At 37.1% G+C, this 18,890-nt stretch overlaps 2 protein-coding genes across 6 annotated transcripts; both read left to right on the top strand.

Annotated features, from left to right (window-relative positions):
• The first annotated feature begins 207 nt into the window (after positions 1 to 207).
• On the top strand, positions 208 to 9,573 carry YAK1 (YAK1-like protein 1). The gene is made up of 18 exons (XM_086656488.1): positions 208 to 1,115; positions 2,064 to 2,263; positions 2,362 to 2,515; positions 2,756 to 2,865; positions 2,980 to 3,049; positions 3,180 to 3,262; positions 3,354 to 3,432; positions 3,575 to 3,615; positions 4,003 to 4,125; positions 4,497 to 4,647; positions 4,735 to 4,849; positions 4,970 to 5,052; positions 5,161 to 5,235; positions 5,590 to 5,664; positions 5,781 to 6,598; positions 8,412 to 8,582; positions 8,823 to 9,118; positions 9,267 to 9,573. Exons 1-18 carry the CDS (start codon positions 942 to 944, stop codon positions 9,341 to 9,343), a joined length of 2,895 nt encoding a protein of 964 aa, XP_086512614.1. The 5' UTR covers positions 208 to 941; the 3' UTR covers positions 9,344 to 9,573.
• Positions 9,574 to 10,904: 1,331 nt separating this feature from the next.
• Positions 10,905 to 17,070, top strand: SIGA (sigma factor A). Of its 5 annotated transcripts, none has more exons than XM_086656491.1 (10): positions 10,905 to 11,854; positions 11,901 to 13,323; positions 13,833 to 14,031; positions 14,222 to 14,314; positions 15,427 to 15,555; positions 15,684 to 15,737; positions 15,868 to 15,945; positions 16,068 to 16,130; positions 16,312 to 16,424; positions 16,776 to 17,070. In XM_086656491.1, exons 2-10 carry the CDS (start codon positions 12,647 to 12,649, stop codon positions 16,882 to 16,884), a joined length of 1,515 nt encoding a protein of 504 aa, XP_086512617.1. In that variant the 5' UTR covers positions 10,905 to 11,854; positions 11,901 to 12,646; the 3' UTR covers positions 16,885 to 17,070. The 5 variants fall into 5 exon arrangements, with proteins under 5 accessions (XP_086512617.1, XP_086512615.1, XP_086512616.1 ...); XM_086656489.1 differs by having other exon boundaries at positions 11,101 to 11,616; positions 12,491 to 13,323; XM_086656490.1 differs by having other exon boundaries at positions 11,248 to 11,616; positions 12,488 to 13,323.
• The last annotated feature ends 1,820 nt before the right edge of the window (positions 17,071 to 18,890 follow it).

Raw genomic sequence — 18,890 nt, 5'->3', positions numbered from 1 at the left:
TTTATAAATACATATTCAAAGGAGAACATAATATCGAAAGAGGAAAAGAGAAACAGATACAAGAAGAAAGAATATATGAAAGGTGAAGGGCAATATTGAAACAAAAAGTAAAGTTAACGTAGCTTCGGGGTAAAATAACGCGTTGGACAATGTGGGGGTTCAAATTAGTAAGTTGGTTATCACTAGAGGACTAACCCAAAATCATAGTGCTGCTTTGTTTGAGAGAGAGAGAGAGAGAGAGAGAGAGAGAGAGGTTCACTGAACCAAATAGGGTGACAAAAAATGACAAAAGAAACCCAACTCCAATATTTTAACCCGACTCCAATGTTTTTTTAACTCAACCATGGTCAACTTTTATAAGGGGTCTAAATTGTGTAAAAAGTTTTATTTTATTGAAGAAAATAAGCCGCTGGTTAAAGAATCTCTCTCAGAAGGGACGAGGGCGGAAGAAAATCCTCTCCTCTCTCTCTCTACTTTCTCTCTCCTCTAACCCAAATTCTATCGTTTACTCCTCTCTCTCTCTCTCCTTCGTGTCATCTCTTCATCTCCTCCTCGACCATCATCGTTCTGATCGATTTCCATTTGATTTTGTTTTTAGATTTTGCTTTACCTAAACCCTAGTGATCTTCAATTTCAAATCTTCGTTTATAAAATTTTCTACTTTTTTTCTTTTTCTTTTGATCATATTCCCGAAACCTAATTTGCATGTTTTAGATTCTCTGTTGAATGTAGAATTTGGGGGGTTCTTTGTTGACCGATGATGGAATTAGAATCCTCTGGTGAATTTCTTGGATCATTTCGAGGGATCAGATTAGGGACCTAAACCTCGTTAATCTAATTAGGGTTAATTTATTTAGCGAATGGAAGTGATTCGGGTACCGGAAGCTTTATCAGAGAACAATCTATTATTTATTTAGAGTTTGATTTTGTTTTTCCTTCATATGGCTATGGAAGAAGCTAGTGATAGCAAGAAAGATGGAAATAGTACAGGGAACAGTTCATTGAAGTCGGCATGGAAACCTGCACAGAAAGCTTTCCAACCTTATTCTGTGAAGACACTGGCTGGGGAAACTTCTCAGAAATTGAATAGTTCCGGCGTTGTTCTAAGAAGACGGGTCAGTTGTTTTTTTTTTTGGGTTACTAATTTAGCTCTTTGATTATTCATGTTTAGCTATGAACATCTGCTATTATAATCTTAATTTGGAGAAATTGGGTATTTCTCTTGCTAAAAGAACCTTTTTACCCCGCACCCACAATCACTTTTTCTGTATTTTAGACGTGAGGGGTTTGCTAATCAGCTGCATAAGATTTTTTAGGTTCAATATTGATTGAATTTCAGTTTCTAAGTTCACAATTGAAATGTGCTCTCTTATGCTAAAAGGGTATAGAAATCTGAAATGTGCTTTGAGATTTTGGTGATGAACTGCATCTAAAGCTCCAAATTCTAGAGAGAGTAGTAATAAGTAAGCCTGAAATTTTTCGAAACAAGACCAACTTCTTGTTTTCTCAGATTATTTAGTCCCCAATGCTACTGGTTACGATCTCAAAGTTCATATGCTTCCTAAGTTTCAAAGCACTGAACTGCTTTTAGACGATGTAGCACACACACAAGTTCCATTGACTTTGTTATTACATTAGTTCATTCCAAAGAGAGTTGCTGTTTTTCGTTCTCAGGAAAAACACAAATAAAATGAATGAGCTAGTAGACATTTACGAGGAACTATTACGTCATTAGATATAGTCCAACGAACAGTAGAAAATTCTACCGAAATGCCCTTTATCATAAACATGACAGATTATTGCAGTTTGTTTTAGTTTGTAGAAGGTGTTAATTGGAGTTCAGAGTATAGTTAAGTGAATAAGGTACTTAAACAACCTAGTATTACAAGTAACAAGGGAAACTGTTGAAGTATCTTTTGACCGATCTAAAATGCCTGAAGAAAGCTCCTTAGGGTGACTCCAGTACTTTGATGGCATAATCTTTTGGTTGGTGTTCATGCTTATAGCCTTATAGTGGGTAATGCCGTGCCCAGTTTGCTGATAGACAGCTTTGATATTTGCAGCTAGTTGTGAGATTAACTAAAGACATAATTGAGACGTACCAATCATGTAATCCAGATTTCAAGTATTCTGACATAATAAACCCGAAGCGGTTCCTAACCAGCCCATCCGATGGTGTGCTTAATGGTGGCTATGATAATGCAAACTCAGATCTTATCTTGAGCGTGAATCTTGTTTTGGTCAACATGGAGCAGCGACGGAGGTATTTGTGATATTGCTTTACTTTGGTAATGATTAATATCACTAGTCACTACTTCTATGTTAGTAGTTTAAGTTACTTGATGTGCTGCCATGTTGCAGATACATTGTTAAGGATATGCTTGGGCATGGGACTTTTGGACAGGTTGCTAAGTGCTGGGTTCCAGAACTCAATGGCTTTGTTGCTTTGAAGATAATTAAGAATCAGCCTGCCTATTATCAGCAGGCACTGGTTGAAGTATCTCTTCTGATGATGGTAATTGGAACGGGATAGTTCCCACGCTTTGAGATATTTACATGGAATTCCATTTAGGGTAGTTTTAAAGGCGCCCCCTTTAAGTGTTATGGGCGCCTCCCTTAAGGCAAATTTGAGAGGGAGCTTGTGAAGGAAGGAGGCGCCTATGACACTTACGGGAGTCCCCTATAAAACTTCCCTTCCATTTATACATCTTGAAAAGAAGGTTTATGTGTTAGCTATGTCTTTCAATTATTGCAGTTAAATAAGAAGTTCGATCCAGAGGATAAGCATCACATAGTTCGCATTTTTGATTACTTTGTGTTCCAAAAGCATCTCTGCATTTCCTTTGAACTGCTTGATACAAATCTGTAAGTTAATTTAAAATTGAATTCATTTGAAGATTGGTGGTATATATTTTTCCTGTTGGTTTAATCTTTTCAGTCATATTTTGATCATGCCAATGAAACTTTTCTGGATATCAGGTATGAGCTTATCAAGATAAACAGTTTTAGAGGATTCACGATAAACATTGTGCAAATTTTCTCAAAACAGGTACTATAATATATATTGTCTTGTGCCATCAATCGAGCTTTTTAGATTGTATGGCATCGTTATATGGTGATTATTGAAGCTCATGAGTACATTCTTTTTGCAATGTTCTATATTTGTTTCATTTATTTAGATCTTGCGAGCCTTGATTTTGATGAAAGATGCTGGAATCATTCATTGCGATTTAAAACCAGAAAACATTCTTCTGTGTACAAGGTCAGTTAGTTCGCTCAGTGGCTTAGGAGCGGTTGAATTGCATATTGGTTCCCTTAAAATTTAAACTTCAGTAGTGATTTTTACTGAACAGATTGAAGCCAGGGGAAATCAAAGTAATTGATTTTGGATCAGCTTGTATGGAAAATCGGACTGTTTACTCCTACATTCAGGTTTATCTATAATGTTTTGTTGAGAATTTGGTCATTATTATACGTCTAGGACGATCTGGTTAATATACTGTTTACGTAATGAATGCCCTATCTTCCGCTGGCTTACCATTTTGACTCTTTTTGTTTTCCTTTTCTGCTGCAGAGTCGTTACTACAGGTCTCCTGAAATTCTTCTGGGTTATCAGTATCCTTTCAGATGAAATAACTTACGATATCTTGTGGGAGGTCTTTGTTTATGTATAGTGGAACAAAATTATCTCTTTATGAAGCCACTTTTACCCTAACAAGGGTTAAATGGTCAACTATAGTCTGTACATCTTTGTGATGCTTTCGTTAATTTCCATTATCTGTAGTTTGCTTTCTTATGTTTTCATTACTGAGCTTTACATAAGTGAGACACTGACACTAACAATCTTATATTCATCATAGATGCTTTGTCATTATACTGCTTTTCAGTTATCTGTTTATGCACCGGCTCTTAGTTATTCTGTGATTTCTATTTTTTATTATCTTGCACTTGAGGTTCATCAGTCAACATGATGCTTCAAGGTGATCCTTGACAATCGTCCAGATACACTGCTGCTATTGATATGTGGTCCTTTGGGTGTATTGTTGCGGAGTTGTTTTTAGGACTGCCTCTGTTTCCCGGAGCTTCGGAATATGATCTCCTCAAGCGAATGATAACAGTACTCGGGTATGTTTGTCCGTAAACTGATGCTAATATATAGTAGTCATAGCTTGACTAGTCTAAGCTCGTGTAATTATATATCTGCTGATGCTCAGATTAGCTTTGTTGAGGGTGTCCCCCACTTATTCCATTCATAAGCTATGTGGTTCAATAGAGAAGGGGATATCAGATATGGTAGTGGTTCTTCCAGACCAACCCAAACCTTCTCTTATCAGTTTAGCTATTGCTGTACATTTGATGTTCCAAAACTATGCCAGTTTAGTTCTGTAATATGTAGGCATTCAAAACAGTTAAATTTGTCTACTTTTACTTTGGTAATTATCCCAGACATCTACTCTATTAAGTTGTATGGCACATATATCTTTGTAACTCTGTAGATGTCAACCGCCGGATTATGTACTGAAGGATGCAAAAAACACAGGCAAGTTCTTTAAGCGCACCGGGAGTGTACGGAACTTGGAAAACGACGAAAGCTTCATGGGTGGGAAAAGTGGTTACCTAGCAGTAACTGCGGAGGAATATGAAGCTGTAAGTCTAATATTCCCTTAAGCTTCCTAGTACAACAGCAGTTGTTTCTTTCCCTGTATCTCATTTTCTGTCTGCCGACTTACATAGAGGGCGTTGAAAAAAGCAACAGTCGGGAAAGAGTATTTCAACAATATGATGCTTGAGGATATTGTTAAAAGCTACCCATATCGAAAAAATCTACCTCAAGAAGAGATCTCTAGAGGTTAGTGGTTTTTTCTATTTTAGTAGCAGTATAGTCGGTGATTACAAACTTGACGCAATATAGCCATATATACAGACAGTAGCAAATCACTATCTCATTCTTGTTTTGGCCATGATACAGAAAATGTAACTCGCTTGGCAATGATTGATTTCTTAAGGGGTCTCATTGAATTTGATCCAGCGAAGCGGTGGTCTCCTGTGCAGGTTCTTGCGCTCATTTAGAATAACTTTATCTTGTCAATTGTCATTTTCAGTTGTTGGCTTGATGGTGTTATTTGTTAGAGATTCATGGTTTTATTCCTCCCTTTTCAGGCATCAAAACATCCTTTTCTGACAGGCGAGCCCTTTACATGCCCTTATAAACCTCCTCCAGAGACCCCTCGTGTGGTTAGTGTGTTTACATGCTTTATTATTTGTATTCCTTTCAAGACCTACTTTTGTATTTGGACCATTTCCTTTTTAGAAACTAGAGTTCTAATAGGAATTGGGTTAGATGTCACATCAACTGTTAGAAAATTAGGTATACCTGAATTATAAAATTTGAGCACTATGCCACTATCAAATACTCCATGGTCTGGACTCTGTTACATTCGTGAGATTTAGATGCATATTGTACACTTGTAGACATCGTTCTTCTCTCCTGATAAAGTGAATTCATATCTTTAGTCCCGTGATAATTGAATGGTCAACCTTGCTTTCTTTGTGGATCTGGATTTTGATTTCTCCCTACATATTTTGTAGTTCGTTGCTCAAAATATTAAGGTAGATCACCACCCAGGTGGAGGTCACTGGTTTGCTGCTGGTCTTTCTCCTCAGGTTAGCTTGCTGCAACTTTCATCTTATTGCTACAGTGTTTTGTTATACCAGGTCAGTCACACTACAACTAATAATTTTTTTTTATTGCGTATTAAACAATCTGTCTTAAAATTTAGGTTTTAAGCATCGACAGGGGGCCTCCACAAAATAGTTCACACTTTCAGGTGGCTTCATTTTCACATGCTAGTAGTTACGGTAGTTTGGGAAGCCATGGTAGCTACAATGACGGAGCTGTGCTTGGGAGCAGCTGCGGAAGTTATGGGGATGATAGTAATGTATATCCATATTATTCCCCTGTTGGTCCATCTGGACTGAGCATTCAAGCACAGGGTGGGATATCAATAGCTGGAGCCAGCTCTGATTCTAGATGGAGGGCCTCTCAACTTTCTCATGGGAATGGACTTGGCGTCAGCCCATCTGCAGGAAATTTTGGGCCAATGTCCTTGGGTGCCAGTCCATCACAATTTACTCCTCCCAATGCCCATATTCAGGTTTCATCTGGTTCTCCCGGAAAGTATGGTCCAACATCCCCAGCAAGAAGTAGTGTTCATGGATCACCTCTCGGTAAAGTTGCTGGTGTGAGCCAGTTTCAGAGGAGAAGAAATTGGGGATATCCTGGAAGCCACTCACTTCAACCTCAGGAGGATTTATCATGGCAAGGGCATCATAATGATGGTGCCAGCTCTAGCCACTTCGAGGGAAATTCCCGAGGACACAGTGGTTCTTCTAGGAATGTTCAAGTACCATCTAGTGTACCAAACCGGAGGCACCAGAGAAGCAACATTAGGTTCAGCTCAGGATTTTCTTCAGGCAGCAGTCAGAGCGCTGCACAACCTGGTCAAGTTAATCCTAATATGTCATATCTCCCAAGCTCGGAAGCGGCCAACGAAATCAATTCGCTACCTGATCCCGGAGATTGGGATCCCAATTATAGGTAAACACTAAAAGCTTCTATGAACCTAAAAGGTTTTGTATCTTTCTCTTTTTCTTTGTGTATCTTACTGCTAATTAATATTTCTGCAGTTGACTTATATTACTTAATTGGTGCTTGCTTATCTTTTGTGTCTTAGCTTTTTGTGATTAGCCATGTACCATAATGGAAATACGTATTGGTAACACGGTACGATATGTCAAATACGACTAATGGAGAAGTCCACTATCAGGCTGAGGCTACACTCATTAACCTTTTGTTGTAGTTACTAGATCCTTCACTTCTACTTATTATTTTTAGCTTTTCAACTAGCCATTATTAGATTATGCAAAACAACGTCAATATAGATTGGTACTGGACCTACCGGTATTTTTTTTTTGTAAAGACACGATTTACTAGTAATTCACGATGGTCATACAAAATCTCACTCTATACCTATCACCTACTGAAGTGATAGGATTTTTTTTTTTTTGAAAATCTGAAGTGATAGGATTACTCAGTTTGAGTACTCTAGTGTCAAATGAGTTTCCAATACAGCAAAAAACTGAGCTGTACACATGTTAATAGGTGCATAGTAACTTCTTTCTCGTCCAAGTTTTGATAACGCCAAAGTTCGGAGATAGACATGGGACTTAATTTATATTCCAATCAAATTTGGGACGTTGTCTGAAATTTGAAGCAGAATGACATATATATATACATACATATACATACATATCCTTTTCTTGCTTTAAGAATATGTAAGCAACTAAAAATACCTGCTGTATCCTGTTTTTTCTCTTTTACTTTGAGAAGGTATCTATCTCTATCTTCAACCTGAACACCGTATCTGGCTGTAGCAGTAAGTTATATTAAGAGTCGGGTGTGCAAGAAAGACTAGTGCACGGACCTATGATGCACTTGCACAAAGCTTTGTAGTAGGTAAAGGGGGAGTTGGGTAAGACCATCTGGTTGGAATTGTTGCAACTAAGTTTTAGTTGAACTACTATAAAGAGCTGGAAAGAGCGAAATTTTGCATCACTGGAGGTAGTAGAGTCACAAGTAGGATAGAAGTTTTTTTTTAAAACTAAGCACCAGAGCTTACTAAGGATAAAATGTATGACACCGAACAATAACTTGTATTTTGCTTTGGCTTAAAATAAACAACTTTCGTCGTGCCAGTAAGGATATATTATCAATATGCCCTTCCACGACAAATATGGAGATTCAGTCCACCAGGGAAACAAAGTTCTCCTGGTGAATTATGGTTTCTGATATTTTATTTCTTACCTGGAATATGGTTGTAATCTTTCTACCCGAGGTTCCTATGTAGATTCATCTGGTTAGTATTGCCTATATATGTCGGCATAATAAAATAGAAGGGGTTTTCTAAATAAGAAAAATCCAACGGTTGTTAAGTAGAATACCTTATTTTTACCATGTTTTTATCTTTCATGTATTAATTGTAACTTGTCGAGAGCTAAGGATATTATAGTACATTACATGACCAAAATCCTTCAGAAATAGGAACTCCACAATAAATTATAAAAGATCATTTGAGAATAAATGTTTATTTCTTACTTGATTAGAACAAATCTCTGTGATTCTCTCTATAATTTGAAATTAACTTTCAAAAACATTCTAACTATCTTACAAATTTTTAACAAGAGTAATTTATCTTAAATTAACATTAGTTAAAATTATCATATCGTTATCATTCAAAATCCTTTAATGTTTGACACTGGATTTTTCGTAGTGCCGTTGACGCGGGCAATGCGTAGTATATATCGGTTTAGGTGTACATAAGTTGTCTTGTAACACCCTATTTTTTCTCCAGCGATGAACTCCTTTTGCAAGAAGATGGTTCTGATATGGGCTCCATGGTTTCCGAATTCTCCAACGTGATGCGAATTAGTCAGAATTGGGATCCTGCAGTTCCAGTTACTGGTTTCGGCAGGTTGAACCATACATACCAGCCACATATAAACTCAAATTTATCTAACCAAAGGTATGTTTCTCAAAACGCATTTTATGTTAAATCCACTTGCCCAGAATTACAGAACTGAATTACACAACTTGTTTTCTATGCATTTTGAGTTTATGTCACTTCGAAAGTAAACTTTCGTACTTACAAGCTGTTTGAATCCACCATTTTCAAAATCTGAAAAAGAACATCTCTCATAAAAATAAAAAAATCGGCATCTTTTCCAGTATGTTCAATTGATCCGACTTTCCTGTGATAATTCAGAGTAAGCGGACCGATTCAAACATATTCACATATGGACGCAGAAAAACCTCCTTCTGCACAAGCGCGCTCCATGCCAAAGTCGTCGCACTTCACACCTCATATGTCACAAAGTTCTCCTAGTCGATTTGGTCAACCACCTATCCAGCGGTCAAACAATTCGCAGTTTGCATATGGACGCGGCGGTGATCGGAATCTTCCAAGGGTTCAAGTTCAACCACCTCCTCCCAACTGCAACAACGCTGGCCCACGTTCTCCGGGCAATAGCGCATACGCGAGTGGGCAACCACAACCGTGGGGTACTTAATAAAACATATTTGCTGCCTTTCCACTTGTGTTTTGATTATAGAGTTCTATTTCCTTGACAATTGCAATTTCTTTTCTTTACTGAAGCATGATGCCATTTTTCTCTCTGAAAAAATTGTTTAACCGACCTTTTTGTTGTAGGACGAAGGCATGGACATCCTATGACTACCATTCCACCAGCTTCCCATTCAAGAAAGGATTATGGAAGGATAGCTTGAATCTTGATATGAATGATGAGCTTAGTTTGTCTCTGAGAAAAGAGATTATGTATTCTAAGCTGGATGAATATTTATACTCTAGGAAGCTCCATTTGCTTGTTGTGGGCTTGTGATATCATGGGAATTCTTCTTTTGTTATGGGTTTTAGGATCCCATTGAAAAAAAAAAGAAAAAGAACTTTTGGGTCATGAACATGATTCTAAATTATGGCATCTATGTTTTGTTTGGCATTTATCTTGTGATTGATCAATTCACTAATTGAGATCTTCAAGATTGCCGGATTTTAGTCAAAGTTTGTGCTGATATTGATGTTTTTTAGTGATTTGAAGGAAATTCAAGATTTCTGATCTTGTTAATGAGTTGCAGCTTAAATATGATAGAAGTAAATATCAGTTGGGGCACAGGTGGAAATGACATGAGCTCTTCACAGGTTTGCACCTATACTCTTTTTGGTAAACTGAAATTTGAAATCTGAGACTGAACTGTATTATATAGCATACTTCCACGGTCGAGTTAGATCCTAACAAGCTTTTCCCTCAAACTGCATAAGTTTCGGCTGGATGTAGGTTCGAATTTGCCTATTCAGCCGAATTTAATGTATGGTTGATATATAATGCTAACAAATGCGATTTTACCTTTTGCAGATCTTTCATATAAATTAGGCTCTCTTGGGACAGATGCTGTGGAACTGTTTTGGTCGAATTGGAAGCTTTTAGCCAGTTAAAATTCATGAAAGCCAAACACTTTAGAGACTTGAATGCTTCCTTAGAAACAAAAGCCTGATTCCTTAGCCTTAACAGACATTACTGGTTGTTTGTGCACATTAATAGGGTCTTAAAATACTTAATTTCAATGGAAACGAATGGACACAATATTAGTACTGTCATTTTTATATCAGATGCCGCCTCATAGGTTATTTATGGAAGGATCTCGGCTTTGTATCACATAAGTATGGATACCGATAAATTCAGTTATTTAGGTTCCCTTTGAGTAAGGGAATCTGTATTTTTCTCTAGAATATGGAGAAACTGATTACTGGCTAACTTTTGTTTACAAGCTCGTTCCATCTCCCTTCATTGCCCCCACAAAAGACCTTTCAGACTCAAAAGTACTCGACAATTTTTTGCAAGCTGAGGAGGTTTGTACAGAAAATGAATGTTGGTAAGCTTATAAGCTAAAGGGTAGATGCCTGTCTTAAAGGGCATATGAACTATGTATTTTTAGTTTGCAACCACCATTTTGCAATCCAACTTGAGGGCAAATTCTCCAAAATTAACCTAAATGGACGGATTTAGTTATTCATGGGAGTAAGAATTTCAACTACGGATTTGTCTTTCATAAAACAAGAAGACAACTCTGTGAAGTCGGATAACCAAAGAGGTGCAATCTTCATCAAAATTAAAACTAATATAAACTATGATTTGATCATATTTAGGGTGAGAAAATTATGGTTTGGTCATAATTCTGTACTTCTTTCATGCCACCAAGGTAGTACATTGTTGGTGCTTGAAAACATAGTTTATTTGAATAAAAAAACAAAAGTATGATGTCTATGTCGTTCAAGCCACTCAACAAAATGTGGTAATGGAGCTTGTTGTGTACCCAAGGAACAACAAAATTGGTTGCAAACTCAACCAAATCTTGTAATGGAGCTTGTTGTTTATGTAATATGGGTGCCCACTTTGCCGAACATTACAACTAAATCTTGCCGTTATATAAATATAAGTTTTTGTGATAACTTATACATTATTTTAATATAGAGATCCGATTTTTCCTAACATTACAAGTCTTACCAACTTGCCGAAGAAGTTTTTGTGATGATTAGAAGTCGAATCTTTTTTCTTTTTGAAATTGTCAGCGTGTCTCGAACTTTTAATTTTTTAGGATGAAAGATTAAACCTCTTACTACTACTCTGTACAAGAGTTATTGACTAGAGAACGAATCTTTACCGGAATTAATACTAATAAAAAAGAATACAAAGTAAGATGGATTTTATTTTCCTATGGGATGAAGAATGAGGTGAGATTGAGTGGAGAGTGAAAGAGATGAAAAACAGGTGGTGGCCTAAGCACCACACGCAGGTGGCCCCCAATATCTCCTTCCACCAATCCCCTCTCTTCCCCTTGGTGATAGCATCCCCTTTTCTTTTTTTACTAATAAAAACTAAATTTTGAAAACCATTTTCTCTCTCCTTCTCCTCATCACTCCTCGTTTTTATCGTCACTGCTACAACTGAATACACAACTAACTTCTCTCTTTCTCTCTCTCTAAGGTATGCGTTTCCAATTCACAGATTTTTGTTCATTTCTAGTATCTGATTAATGAAGTTGAATTCTCTCTATCTGTTCTCTTTGATTCTGATTGTCTCTTTCTTTTTCCACTAGTTAGCTGATTCTAATTAGAATAAGAACTTGTGTTGTTTTAATGATTTTTCGATCAATTTAGCTGGATCTAAATTGAACTAGTAGTTTTTTTTTTCTTTTTTTTTTTGCAAATCTATGAATTAACTAGTTAACAAGACTATTGATTTTGTTATGATGCTGATTCACTCACTAGTTATTCAGGCAGCTTGAATTGATGAGAGAGAATCTCAGTTTATTGATTTGAATAAATATCAGAATTCTCACAAATAAGGAAAAAGAGTAAATTTAGAAGTTAGAACAATTAATGGATGTTAAAAAGATACATATTCATTAATTTGCTTATTAAATTGTTTCTCAGCCATATTTGATTCATTGGTTTTTGTGATATAGATTTGGTATATTGAATTTATTCATTCAATCTTTTATCACTTTTTGTTATATAGTTGCAAAATATTGTCATAGGGGGCCCAAAGGGCATAGAGTAAGTAAATAAAGAAGCATTACAACAAACAGGTTCAGAAGGAAAAACACCGAAAAATTCTACCGTTCTTATATCATTTGGGTATCATATCCTAGTTTGTCGTAAAGTTGGGATACCAAAATTTGCTACTTCTATGGAACTGTGATGTCGGAAAGTATATCAGTATCCGTTTCCCTGTCGATGTTGTCTTCCTAAGCACCCATTTGTTGTCTTAAATCCAGTTTCCTATAGTGGGTTGTCTTTCTTGTTTATAGGATGGAGAAGGGCTTGGTTCTGATAATTGTTTTCTCTATCTATAGCAGAAGTTCAGTTGAATTGCTTTTGGAGAGCTACCAACGAAAAAACATAAAGCCGAATCTTTCACGATTGTGTGGGTTTGACGCTTAGATAATATGGTTTTCAATTGGCACTCAACTGAGGCTGTGTAATAGTAATGTGCATAAATAAGGACTGGTACTATGGCTATTGCTGCAGTTATTGGGTTAAGTGCAGGGAAGAGGCTATTGAGTTCCTCATTTTGTTATTCTGATCTCACGGACAAACTCGTCACCGTCAATGAATATGGTTTGACACAGTATCAGGTAGTTTCAGGGAAGAGTTTGATTACTGCAAAGAAGTCCTCGGATTTTGGTCCCAGTTTTCCATCTAATCGACATCCTCAGTCCATTAATGCTATTAAAGAACATCTTGAATCTTCCCCGCTTTCTTCAACTGCAGAGGGTGTTTGGAGGTCTGACTTCTTGGAGGAAGATAATACAGATTCATCATCTTCACTTGAGGCTCTCCTCTTACTACAGAAGTCTATGCTGGAAAAGCAATGGAATCTTTCTTTTGAGCGGAACAGAACAATGGCTGAGCCAAGAGAAGAAGGTTCCACGAGTATAAAGGTTGCTCGTTCAGGAACATCTGCTCGGCAACGGCGAATGACTACCAAAAACTCGCTGAATCAGAATTCTTCTTTGATGCTCTTAAGAAGGAAGCAAGTTGGTCCTATGGGTAGTCCAGAGTTGTTGCAGAATCGCTTAAGGGGTTATGTTAAGGGTGTAGTAAGTGAAGAATTACTTACACACACAGAAGTTGTGCATCTTTCAAAGAAAATCAAGACTGGTCTTTTCTTAGACGAGAAAAAATCGAGGTAACTAAGATTTTGGCATAAACTTTTAACTACTGCAATCCTTGTTTAGCATTATCTTTAATAGGTATACCATTTTTCATGAATATCTTCATAAGTTAAAAGTCCAAATTATTAGCTCCATTTGTAGCAAACATCTCGCCTTTGAACTTTTATACGGAAATTTTTTCCTGAACTGGTGACTGGTGAGCATTTCCATTTTCTCAATATATAGTTTGAACAGAAAAGCCTTGAGGAGAAAGTTGAGTCAGTATTTACCTGATCCCCAAGCACAGCTGCCAGCTCGTCTAACTGATATTAGATGATGTAGTTGTACATATTCTGATCCAGCTCATTCTAGCTTGACTTAAATAAAATCGAGTTCTTGAAAATTTTCAAGTATTGCTGGTGTGAGTAAGTATTTTGTTTAGTATAGTCATGATTCTTGAACATTATTTCATGGGAAATTTTAGATCTACGATCATTTCCTACTTTATACGAGAGTTTCCTAATACTTGTGAGGCGGATTTCAGGTTAAAGGGACGGTTAGGATATGAACCCTCTGATGAGCAGCTTGCAACTTCGTTACGGATATCACGTGCAGAATTACAGTCAAAACTGATTGAATGCTCTTTGGCAAGAGAGAAGCTAACAATGAGTAACGTCCGGTTAGTCATGTCAATTGCACAAAAATACGACAACATGGGTGCTGAACTGGCTGACCTTGTTCAGGTACTTCACATTTTTCTTTCTCAACCAAATTATTTTTTGTTGCCGATCAAACTTTTGGATCGAGTATCAGAAATTACTGGTACTATTTTCTTGATTATCCAAGCTGTTGATTTTATTTACTTATACTTCTTCATTGTGAAAATTGTTGGGTTTATGTCTTATAAGCAACTTCATCCTTTCTCTTTTACAGGGTGGTTTGATTGGATTACTTCGGGGAATCGAGAAATTTGATTCATCAAAGGGGTTCAAAATTTCCACTTATGTCTATTGGTGGATACGTCAGGTGAGATTTAGTCCAAGTTACCTTTTGTTAGTTTTTGAAGAATGATATTTGATCGAATCAATTGTAGTTTTGAAAGAGTAAAGTGGCTAGAATATAACTTAATTAGGAACATGTGACCATGAAGTAAAGTATAAACTCAGAGCTAAAAAGTGCCAGTGCGTCCTATTTAAGCCATACATGAATTCTTTTAAAAGGGTATTTTGATAATCCCTTAAGTGTGGCCGGCCAGGGCAGCCCACCATGGGCTTTCTATGGCCGGCCCACTTACTCTGGTTGGCCATCACATGGCCGGCCCAATGAGCCTTCTTTTCTATCTTGTCCCGAATCTCCATTCGGACCCTTTCGGCCTTTCCAATTGGATCCCATCCAGCTTTAGCCAGTTCCCGTCTAGTCAAGTCTCTCCGATCAAGCTACCACTCTTATGTGTAACCCGTTGTAGGATCCGGTCTATGTTAGCCGCGAATCAACTCCTTGATCCGACGATCGTAGTTGGCTTCTAGCAAAGCATTACGACCCCTAATTGGACCGGACTGGATGATCTTCACGTGTGGTCATCGTTATCCTAACTGACAAATTGATCGCATTGCCACCTTGGTCGAAGGACACTCCTTCGGAAGGACATCTCCTTCAGACCGAACGGATAAATCCTTCAGTGTGGTCGCGTCACTGAAATGGTTCAGGATTTGTTAATGAATCTTCTAAAGTCATATGGTTACTATGCAAATGATTCAACTCAAACTTTTATGTAGAACTGTAACGCCCCAAGCCTTATCAGTTATCGATAGTGTCCCCGCTTTGATCACCCCAGGCCTAAGTCCACATGTACGGGGTTTTGTTCTTGGCGAAGGCACCACGAGCCCACCCAAACGGCCCCGGTTAAGCTTGAGCGTACACCTATAGCCTAGTCTCCAGACACTCTCGCGAGCGATATGGGACTATCACAAGAACTGATCAATTTGCTCGATAGACACCTAAGTCAATTGTTTCTCAGTTATCATCCTATTCCTTATTTTCACTTCTCAATCTACTTTAAAGTTTAAACCCTATGTAATTCATTTTCTTTAGATTAATACTTGATCTTGCATTAATTTATAAATTCTCATTGTCACCAGGGTGTTGCAAGAGCATTGACGGATAATTCGAGAACTCTAAGATTGCCTAGTCATTTGCATGAGAGATTAAGCTTAATTCGTAATGCGAAAATTAGGTTGGAAGAGAAAGGAATAACCCCGTCTGTGGATGTAAGATAACTCCTACTCTTCTTCTGATTAGATCAACAAACATGTTAATATGATCATTTCCTCTTGCTTTCTCATAGTTTCTTTTCATACTTCTCATTGGGAGATTGACATGAACTAATTTCTGTCAGAGAATCGCCGAATGCTTGAACATGTCACAGAAAAAAATCACCAATGCTACTGAGGTATCACAAATCTGAGCTTTTGCACTTACCCTTTTCTTTCCCGATTCCAGATTGGTTAAACTTTACTAATCATACGGAAAGCAAGCATCGAAGTCTCTATTGTTCTAACTATCAATTTAAAAAAATGCAGGCAATCAGTAAGATCATCTCACTTGATAAGGAAGCTTTTCCTTCCATGAATGGCCTTCCGGGAGAAACACTCCATAGTGTAAGTTTAGCCACCAATCTTAAAACAAAACATTGTGATATTGTCCGTGCGATTCCCATTATGGTCCGATTCGACTCTGTTTCCTTGTTCGTTATTAAATGGAAAATGTTTGCAAAATGCAGTACGTTGCAGATAATCGTCTTGAGAACAACCCCTGGCACGGAGTGGATGAATGGTCACTTCAGGTAAGAATTCGTTATGTGAAGTTATAATCTGAGATCGAAACATCTAATGAAGATTCTGTCTACATATTTACTTCATACGGACTCCAACTTAATCTTTTGAATATCATATTACTAGGTATCAGTTTCTGAGCATTTTTATTTAAAAAGATGTTTATAACAGTCCAAACCAACTTATTTTCAGGAAGAAGTTAACAATCTCATCAGTACAACACTTGGGCCACGCGAACAAGACATAGTCCGCCTTTACTACGGATTAGATAAAGAGTCTCTTACATGGGAAGACATCAGCAGACGGTTAGTTCAGAATTCTTGTATTTACTACTTTCTGCACATTATCTTGTTTTCTTGACTAAACTCAAATTTGTTTTTCAAAATGGGTGATGAAAACATATCTGAAAGAAAAAAGCGATCTTAATATATTGGGTTAACAGTAAACCCTATTTGCCATTAACCGAAAACCATATTTGAGAGTAGTGGTTCACAACAGGTTGTGTTGACACAATACATTTCTAAATGGGCCACTAACCTTGACACACCACGAACACGCAACAACACCGTACCTGCTGTGGCTCGCCATGACATGTTTGTCCACCCTTATTTGAGATTGATTGAGTGACTATAAGTATATAAATTTACATGTTTCAGGATCGGTTTATCCAGAGAAAGAGTAAGGCAAGTTGGGCTTGTTGCCTTGGAGAAACTAAAACATGCCGCGAGGAAAAGAAGGTTGGACGCTATGCTGGTGAAACACTAATATATTTGGGTACGTAAAAATGTTGTAAGCATCACTGATGACTGTATATATACGAGATTATCTGTATGGTTGTTCGATTTATTTTCTCACCATCAGAATGAATTATAGAAAAAAAAAATGTAAGTCAGGAACCAGGAGTCCTAAAACCTTTATGTCATAATATGAGATGAGATAGACTTCAAAACATAGATGAAAATTCTGTGTAATTTTAGGATATTTTTCTATAACTATGTCTATGAAATGGATAAAATAACATTGTATTAGGATTAACAACAATGGAAAATAGCAGTTACATTTTCTTGTTGACAAGACCCACTTTCACCTCGAACATTTTATCCGTTATAATCTGTCTTTTTTCGACATTTCTGTCACTATTTTATTTAATATTCTTTCAGAAAAAGAGATCGTTACAGCCGTAATTTTAAGTGGACCATCAGTAATTTATTAGGTATGGTTTTCTCTTCACTACTTCAATAAAACCTCTCTTCAATCTCCTTCCATGGCTCCATTCCAACCTCCATAGTCCCTTGGCTTCTCTTTTCTAAAGAAAGTAAGAGAAACTGTTTAGGAATTTTAGAGAATATTTGAGACGTTTAGGCTTCACCTTCTGGAGCTAAAAAGTAAGAGAAAATGTTTTTAGAAAAGTTAATGGTTTGTTGTTGAATTATTTTCGCAAAAAAGGACGTTGTTTTATTGTTGCATGGAAGATCGCTTTCTTTATATAAGAGCATCTCCAATGGGACACTCAATCTCTAACACTTAGAGTGCCAAATAGACTTTTTGGAGTTTTTGTTAAAAAATCATCTCCAATGGAACACTTTATTAGACACTCTAATATGAGGTGGACACATTTATTGTAGAGTGTCTAGAGAGAGAAACTCTAAAATGAGAGTGTCTACTTGAGACACTCTAAGTGTTACTTTTAAATTTCAACCAATAAAAAATCTTGCTTTTCAACTACTTTTTATCAATTGAATTGAAGAAGGACATGTGTATTAAGTATAGACACTTTAGAGATCTCCATTGGAGACCAACAAAAATTAGAGTGTCTCTATATTGACATTTTGGAAAGAGAATCTCTATTGGCCCTTGACAACTAGGACTTTTAGAGTGTTTGTTAGAGTGTCCCATTGGAGATGCTCTAATGTCACAACCTGTTGAGGCTTCAAAGGTTCTTTTTGATTTTGGTTACCTTGAAATGCAATACTTGCTTTCGTGGCTAAAAATATGAAACAACAATGCTACGTGGTCCTACGATCAAATAACACCGGCTCAAATAACATTTCTTTTCATCAACTTTTACACACTTTTAGACTTTTTCCAAATTATGATGAGACATTTTTCTAATTTTTAGGTATTTGATGGGGATTTTCTCCCTACCAAGCATTGTTTCTAGGGTGCACGTAAAACCGCCCGGTCTTTTTGCTCTTAGACCATCTCCCTCTTGGCTCTTCTGGGGGCTTCGGATGCTCTCAGACTGCTCCATGGGGACGTTAAGATAGAAGGAGGCTCAAGAGTAAAAAGAAGGGGTACCTAAAGACCCACCGTATAGTTTCCTTTTTGAGAAATCGACTACGAATAATGTTAGTCATTATAAGGCATTGATACATCTCCAAAATGTGATAAGCACGGTAACTAATAATTGAAGGGGTCTAAAGCCCAACAGCAAATATAGGGCCTAAAGCCCGACAAACTCATCACTCCTATTATTTATACATCTATTAAACCGAATTCAATAGTCATCTATTATTTAGAGTTTATGTCAACAATCAACCACTTAGGCAACCAAGTGTTGACTACAACAGTGATATAGTCAGAGGGTGTTCTTCAACACACAAACAAAAAAAGTTAGAGCATGTTTGATTTTGGCACTAAAACACAACAGTGTTAGGGTTAAAGGGTGTTCTATATTTTTGCACTTTAAGTTGTTTGTCTACCATCACTAAAACACAACAGTATTAGAGTTAGAGGGTGATTTTGGCCCTCTAAGTGTTAAAGGTGCCTCC

Source organism: Eschscholzia californica, unplaced genomic scaffold (assembly GCF_041429995.1).
Source record: "Eschscholzia californica isolate CP2 unplaced genomic scaffold, dmEscCali1.0.p SCAF_1, whole genome shotgun sequence".
Lineage (NCBI taxonomy): Eukaryota > Viridiplantae > Streptophyta > Magnoliopsida > Ranunculales > Papaveraceae > Eschscholzia > Eschscholzia californica.
The sequence above is the reverse complement of the archived record's forward strand: the minus strand, read 5'-3'. Positions and strand labels throughout refer to the sequence as shown.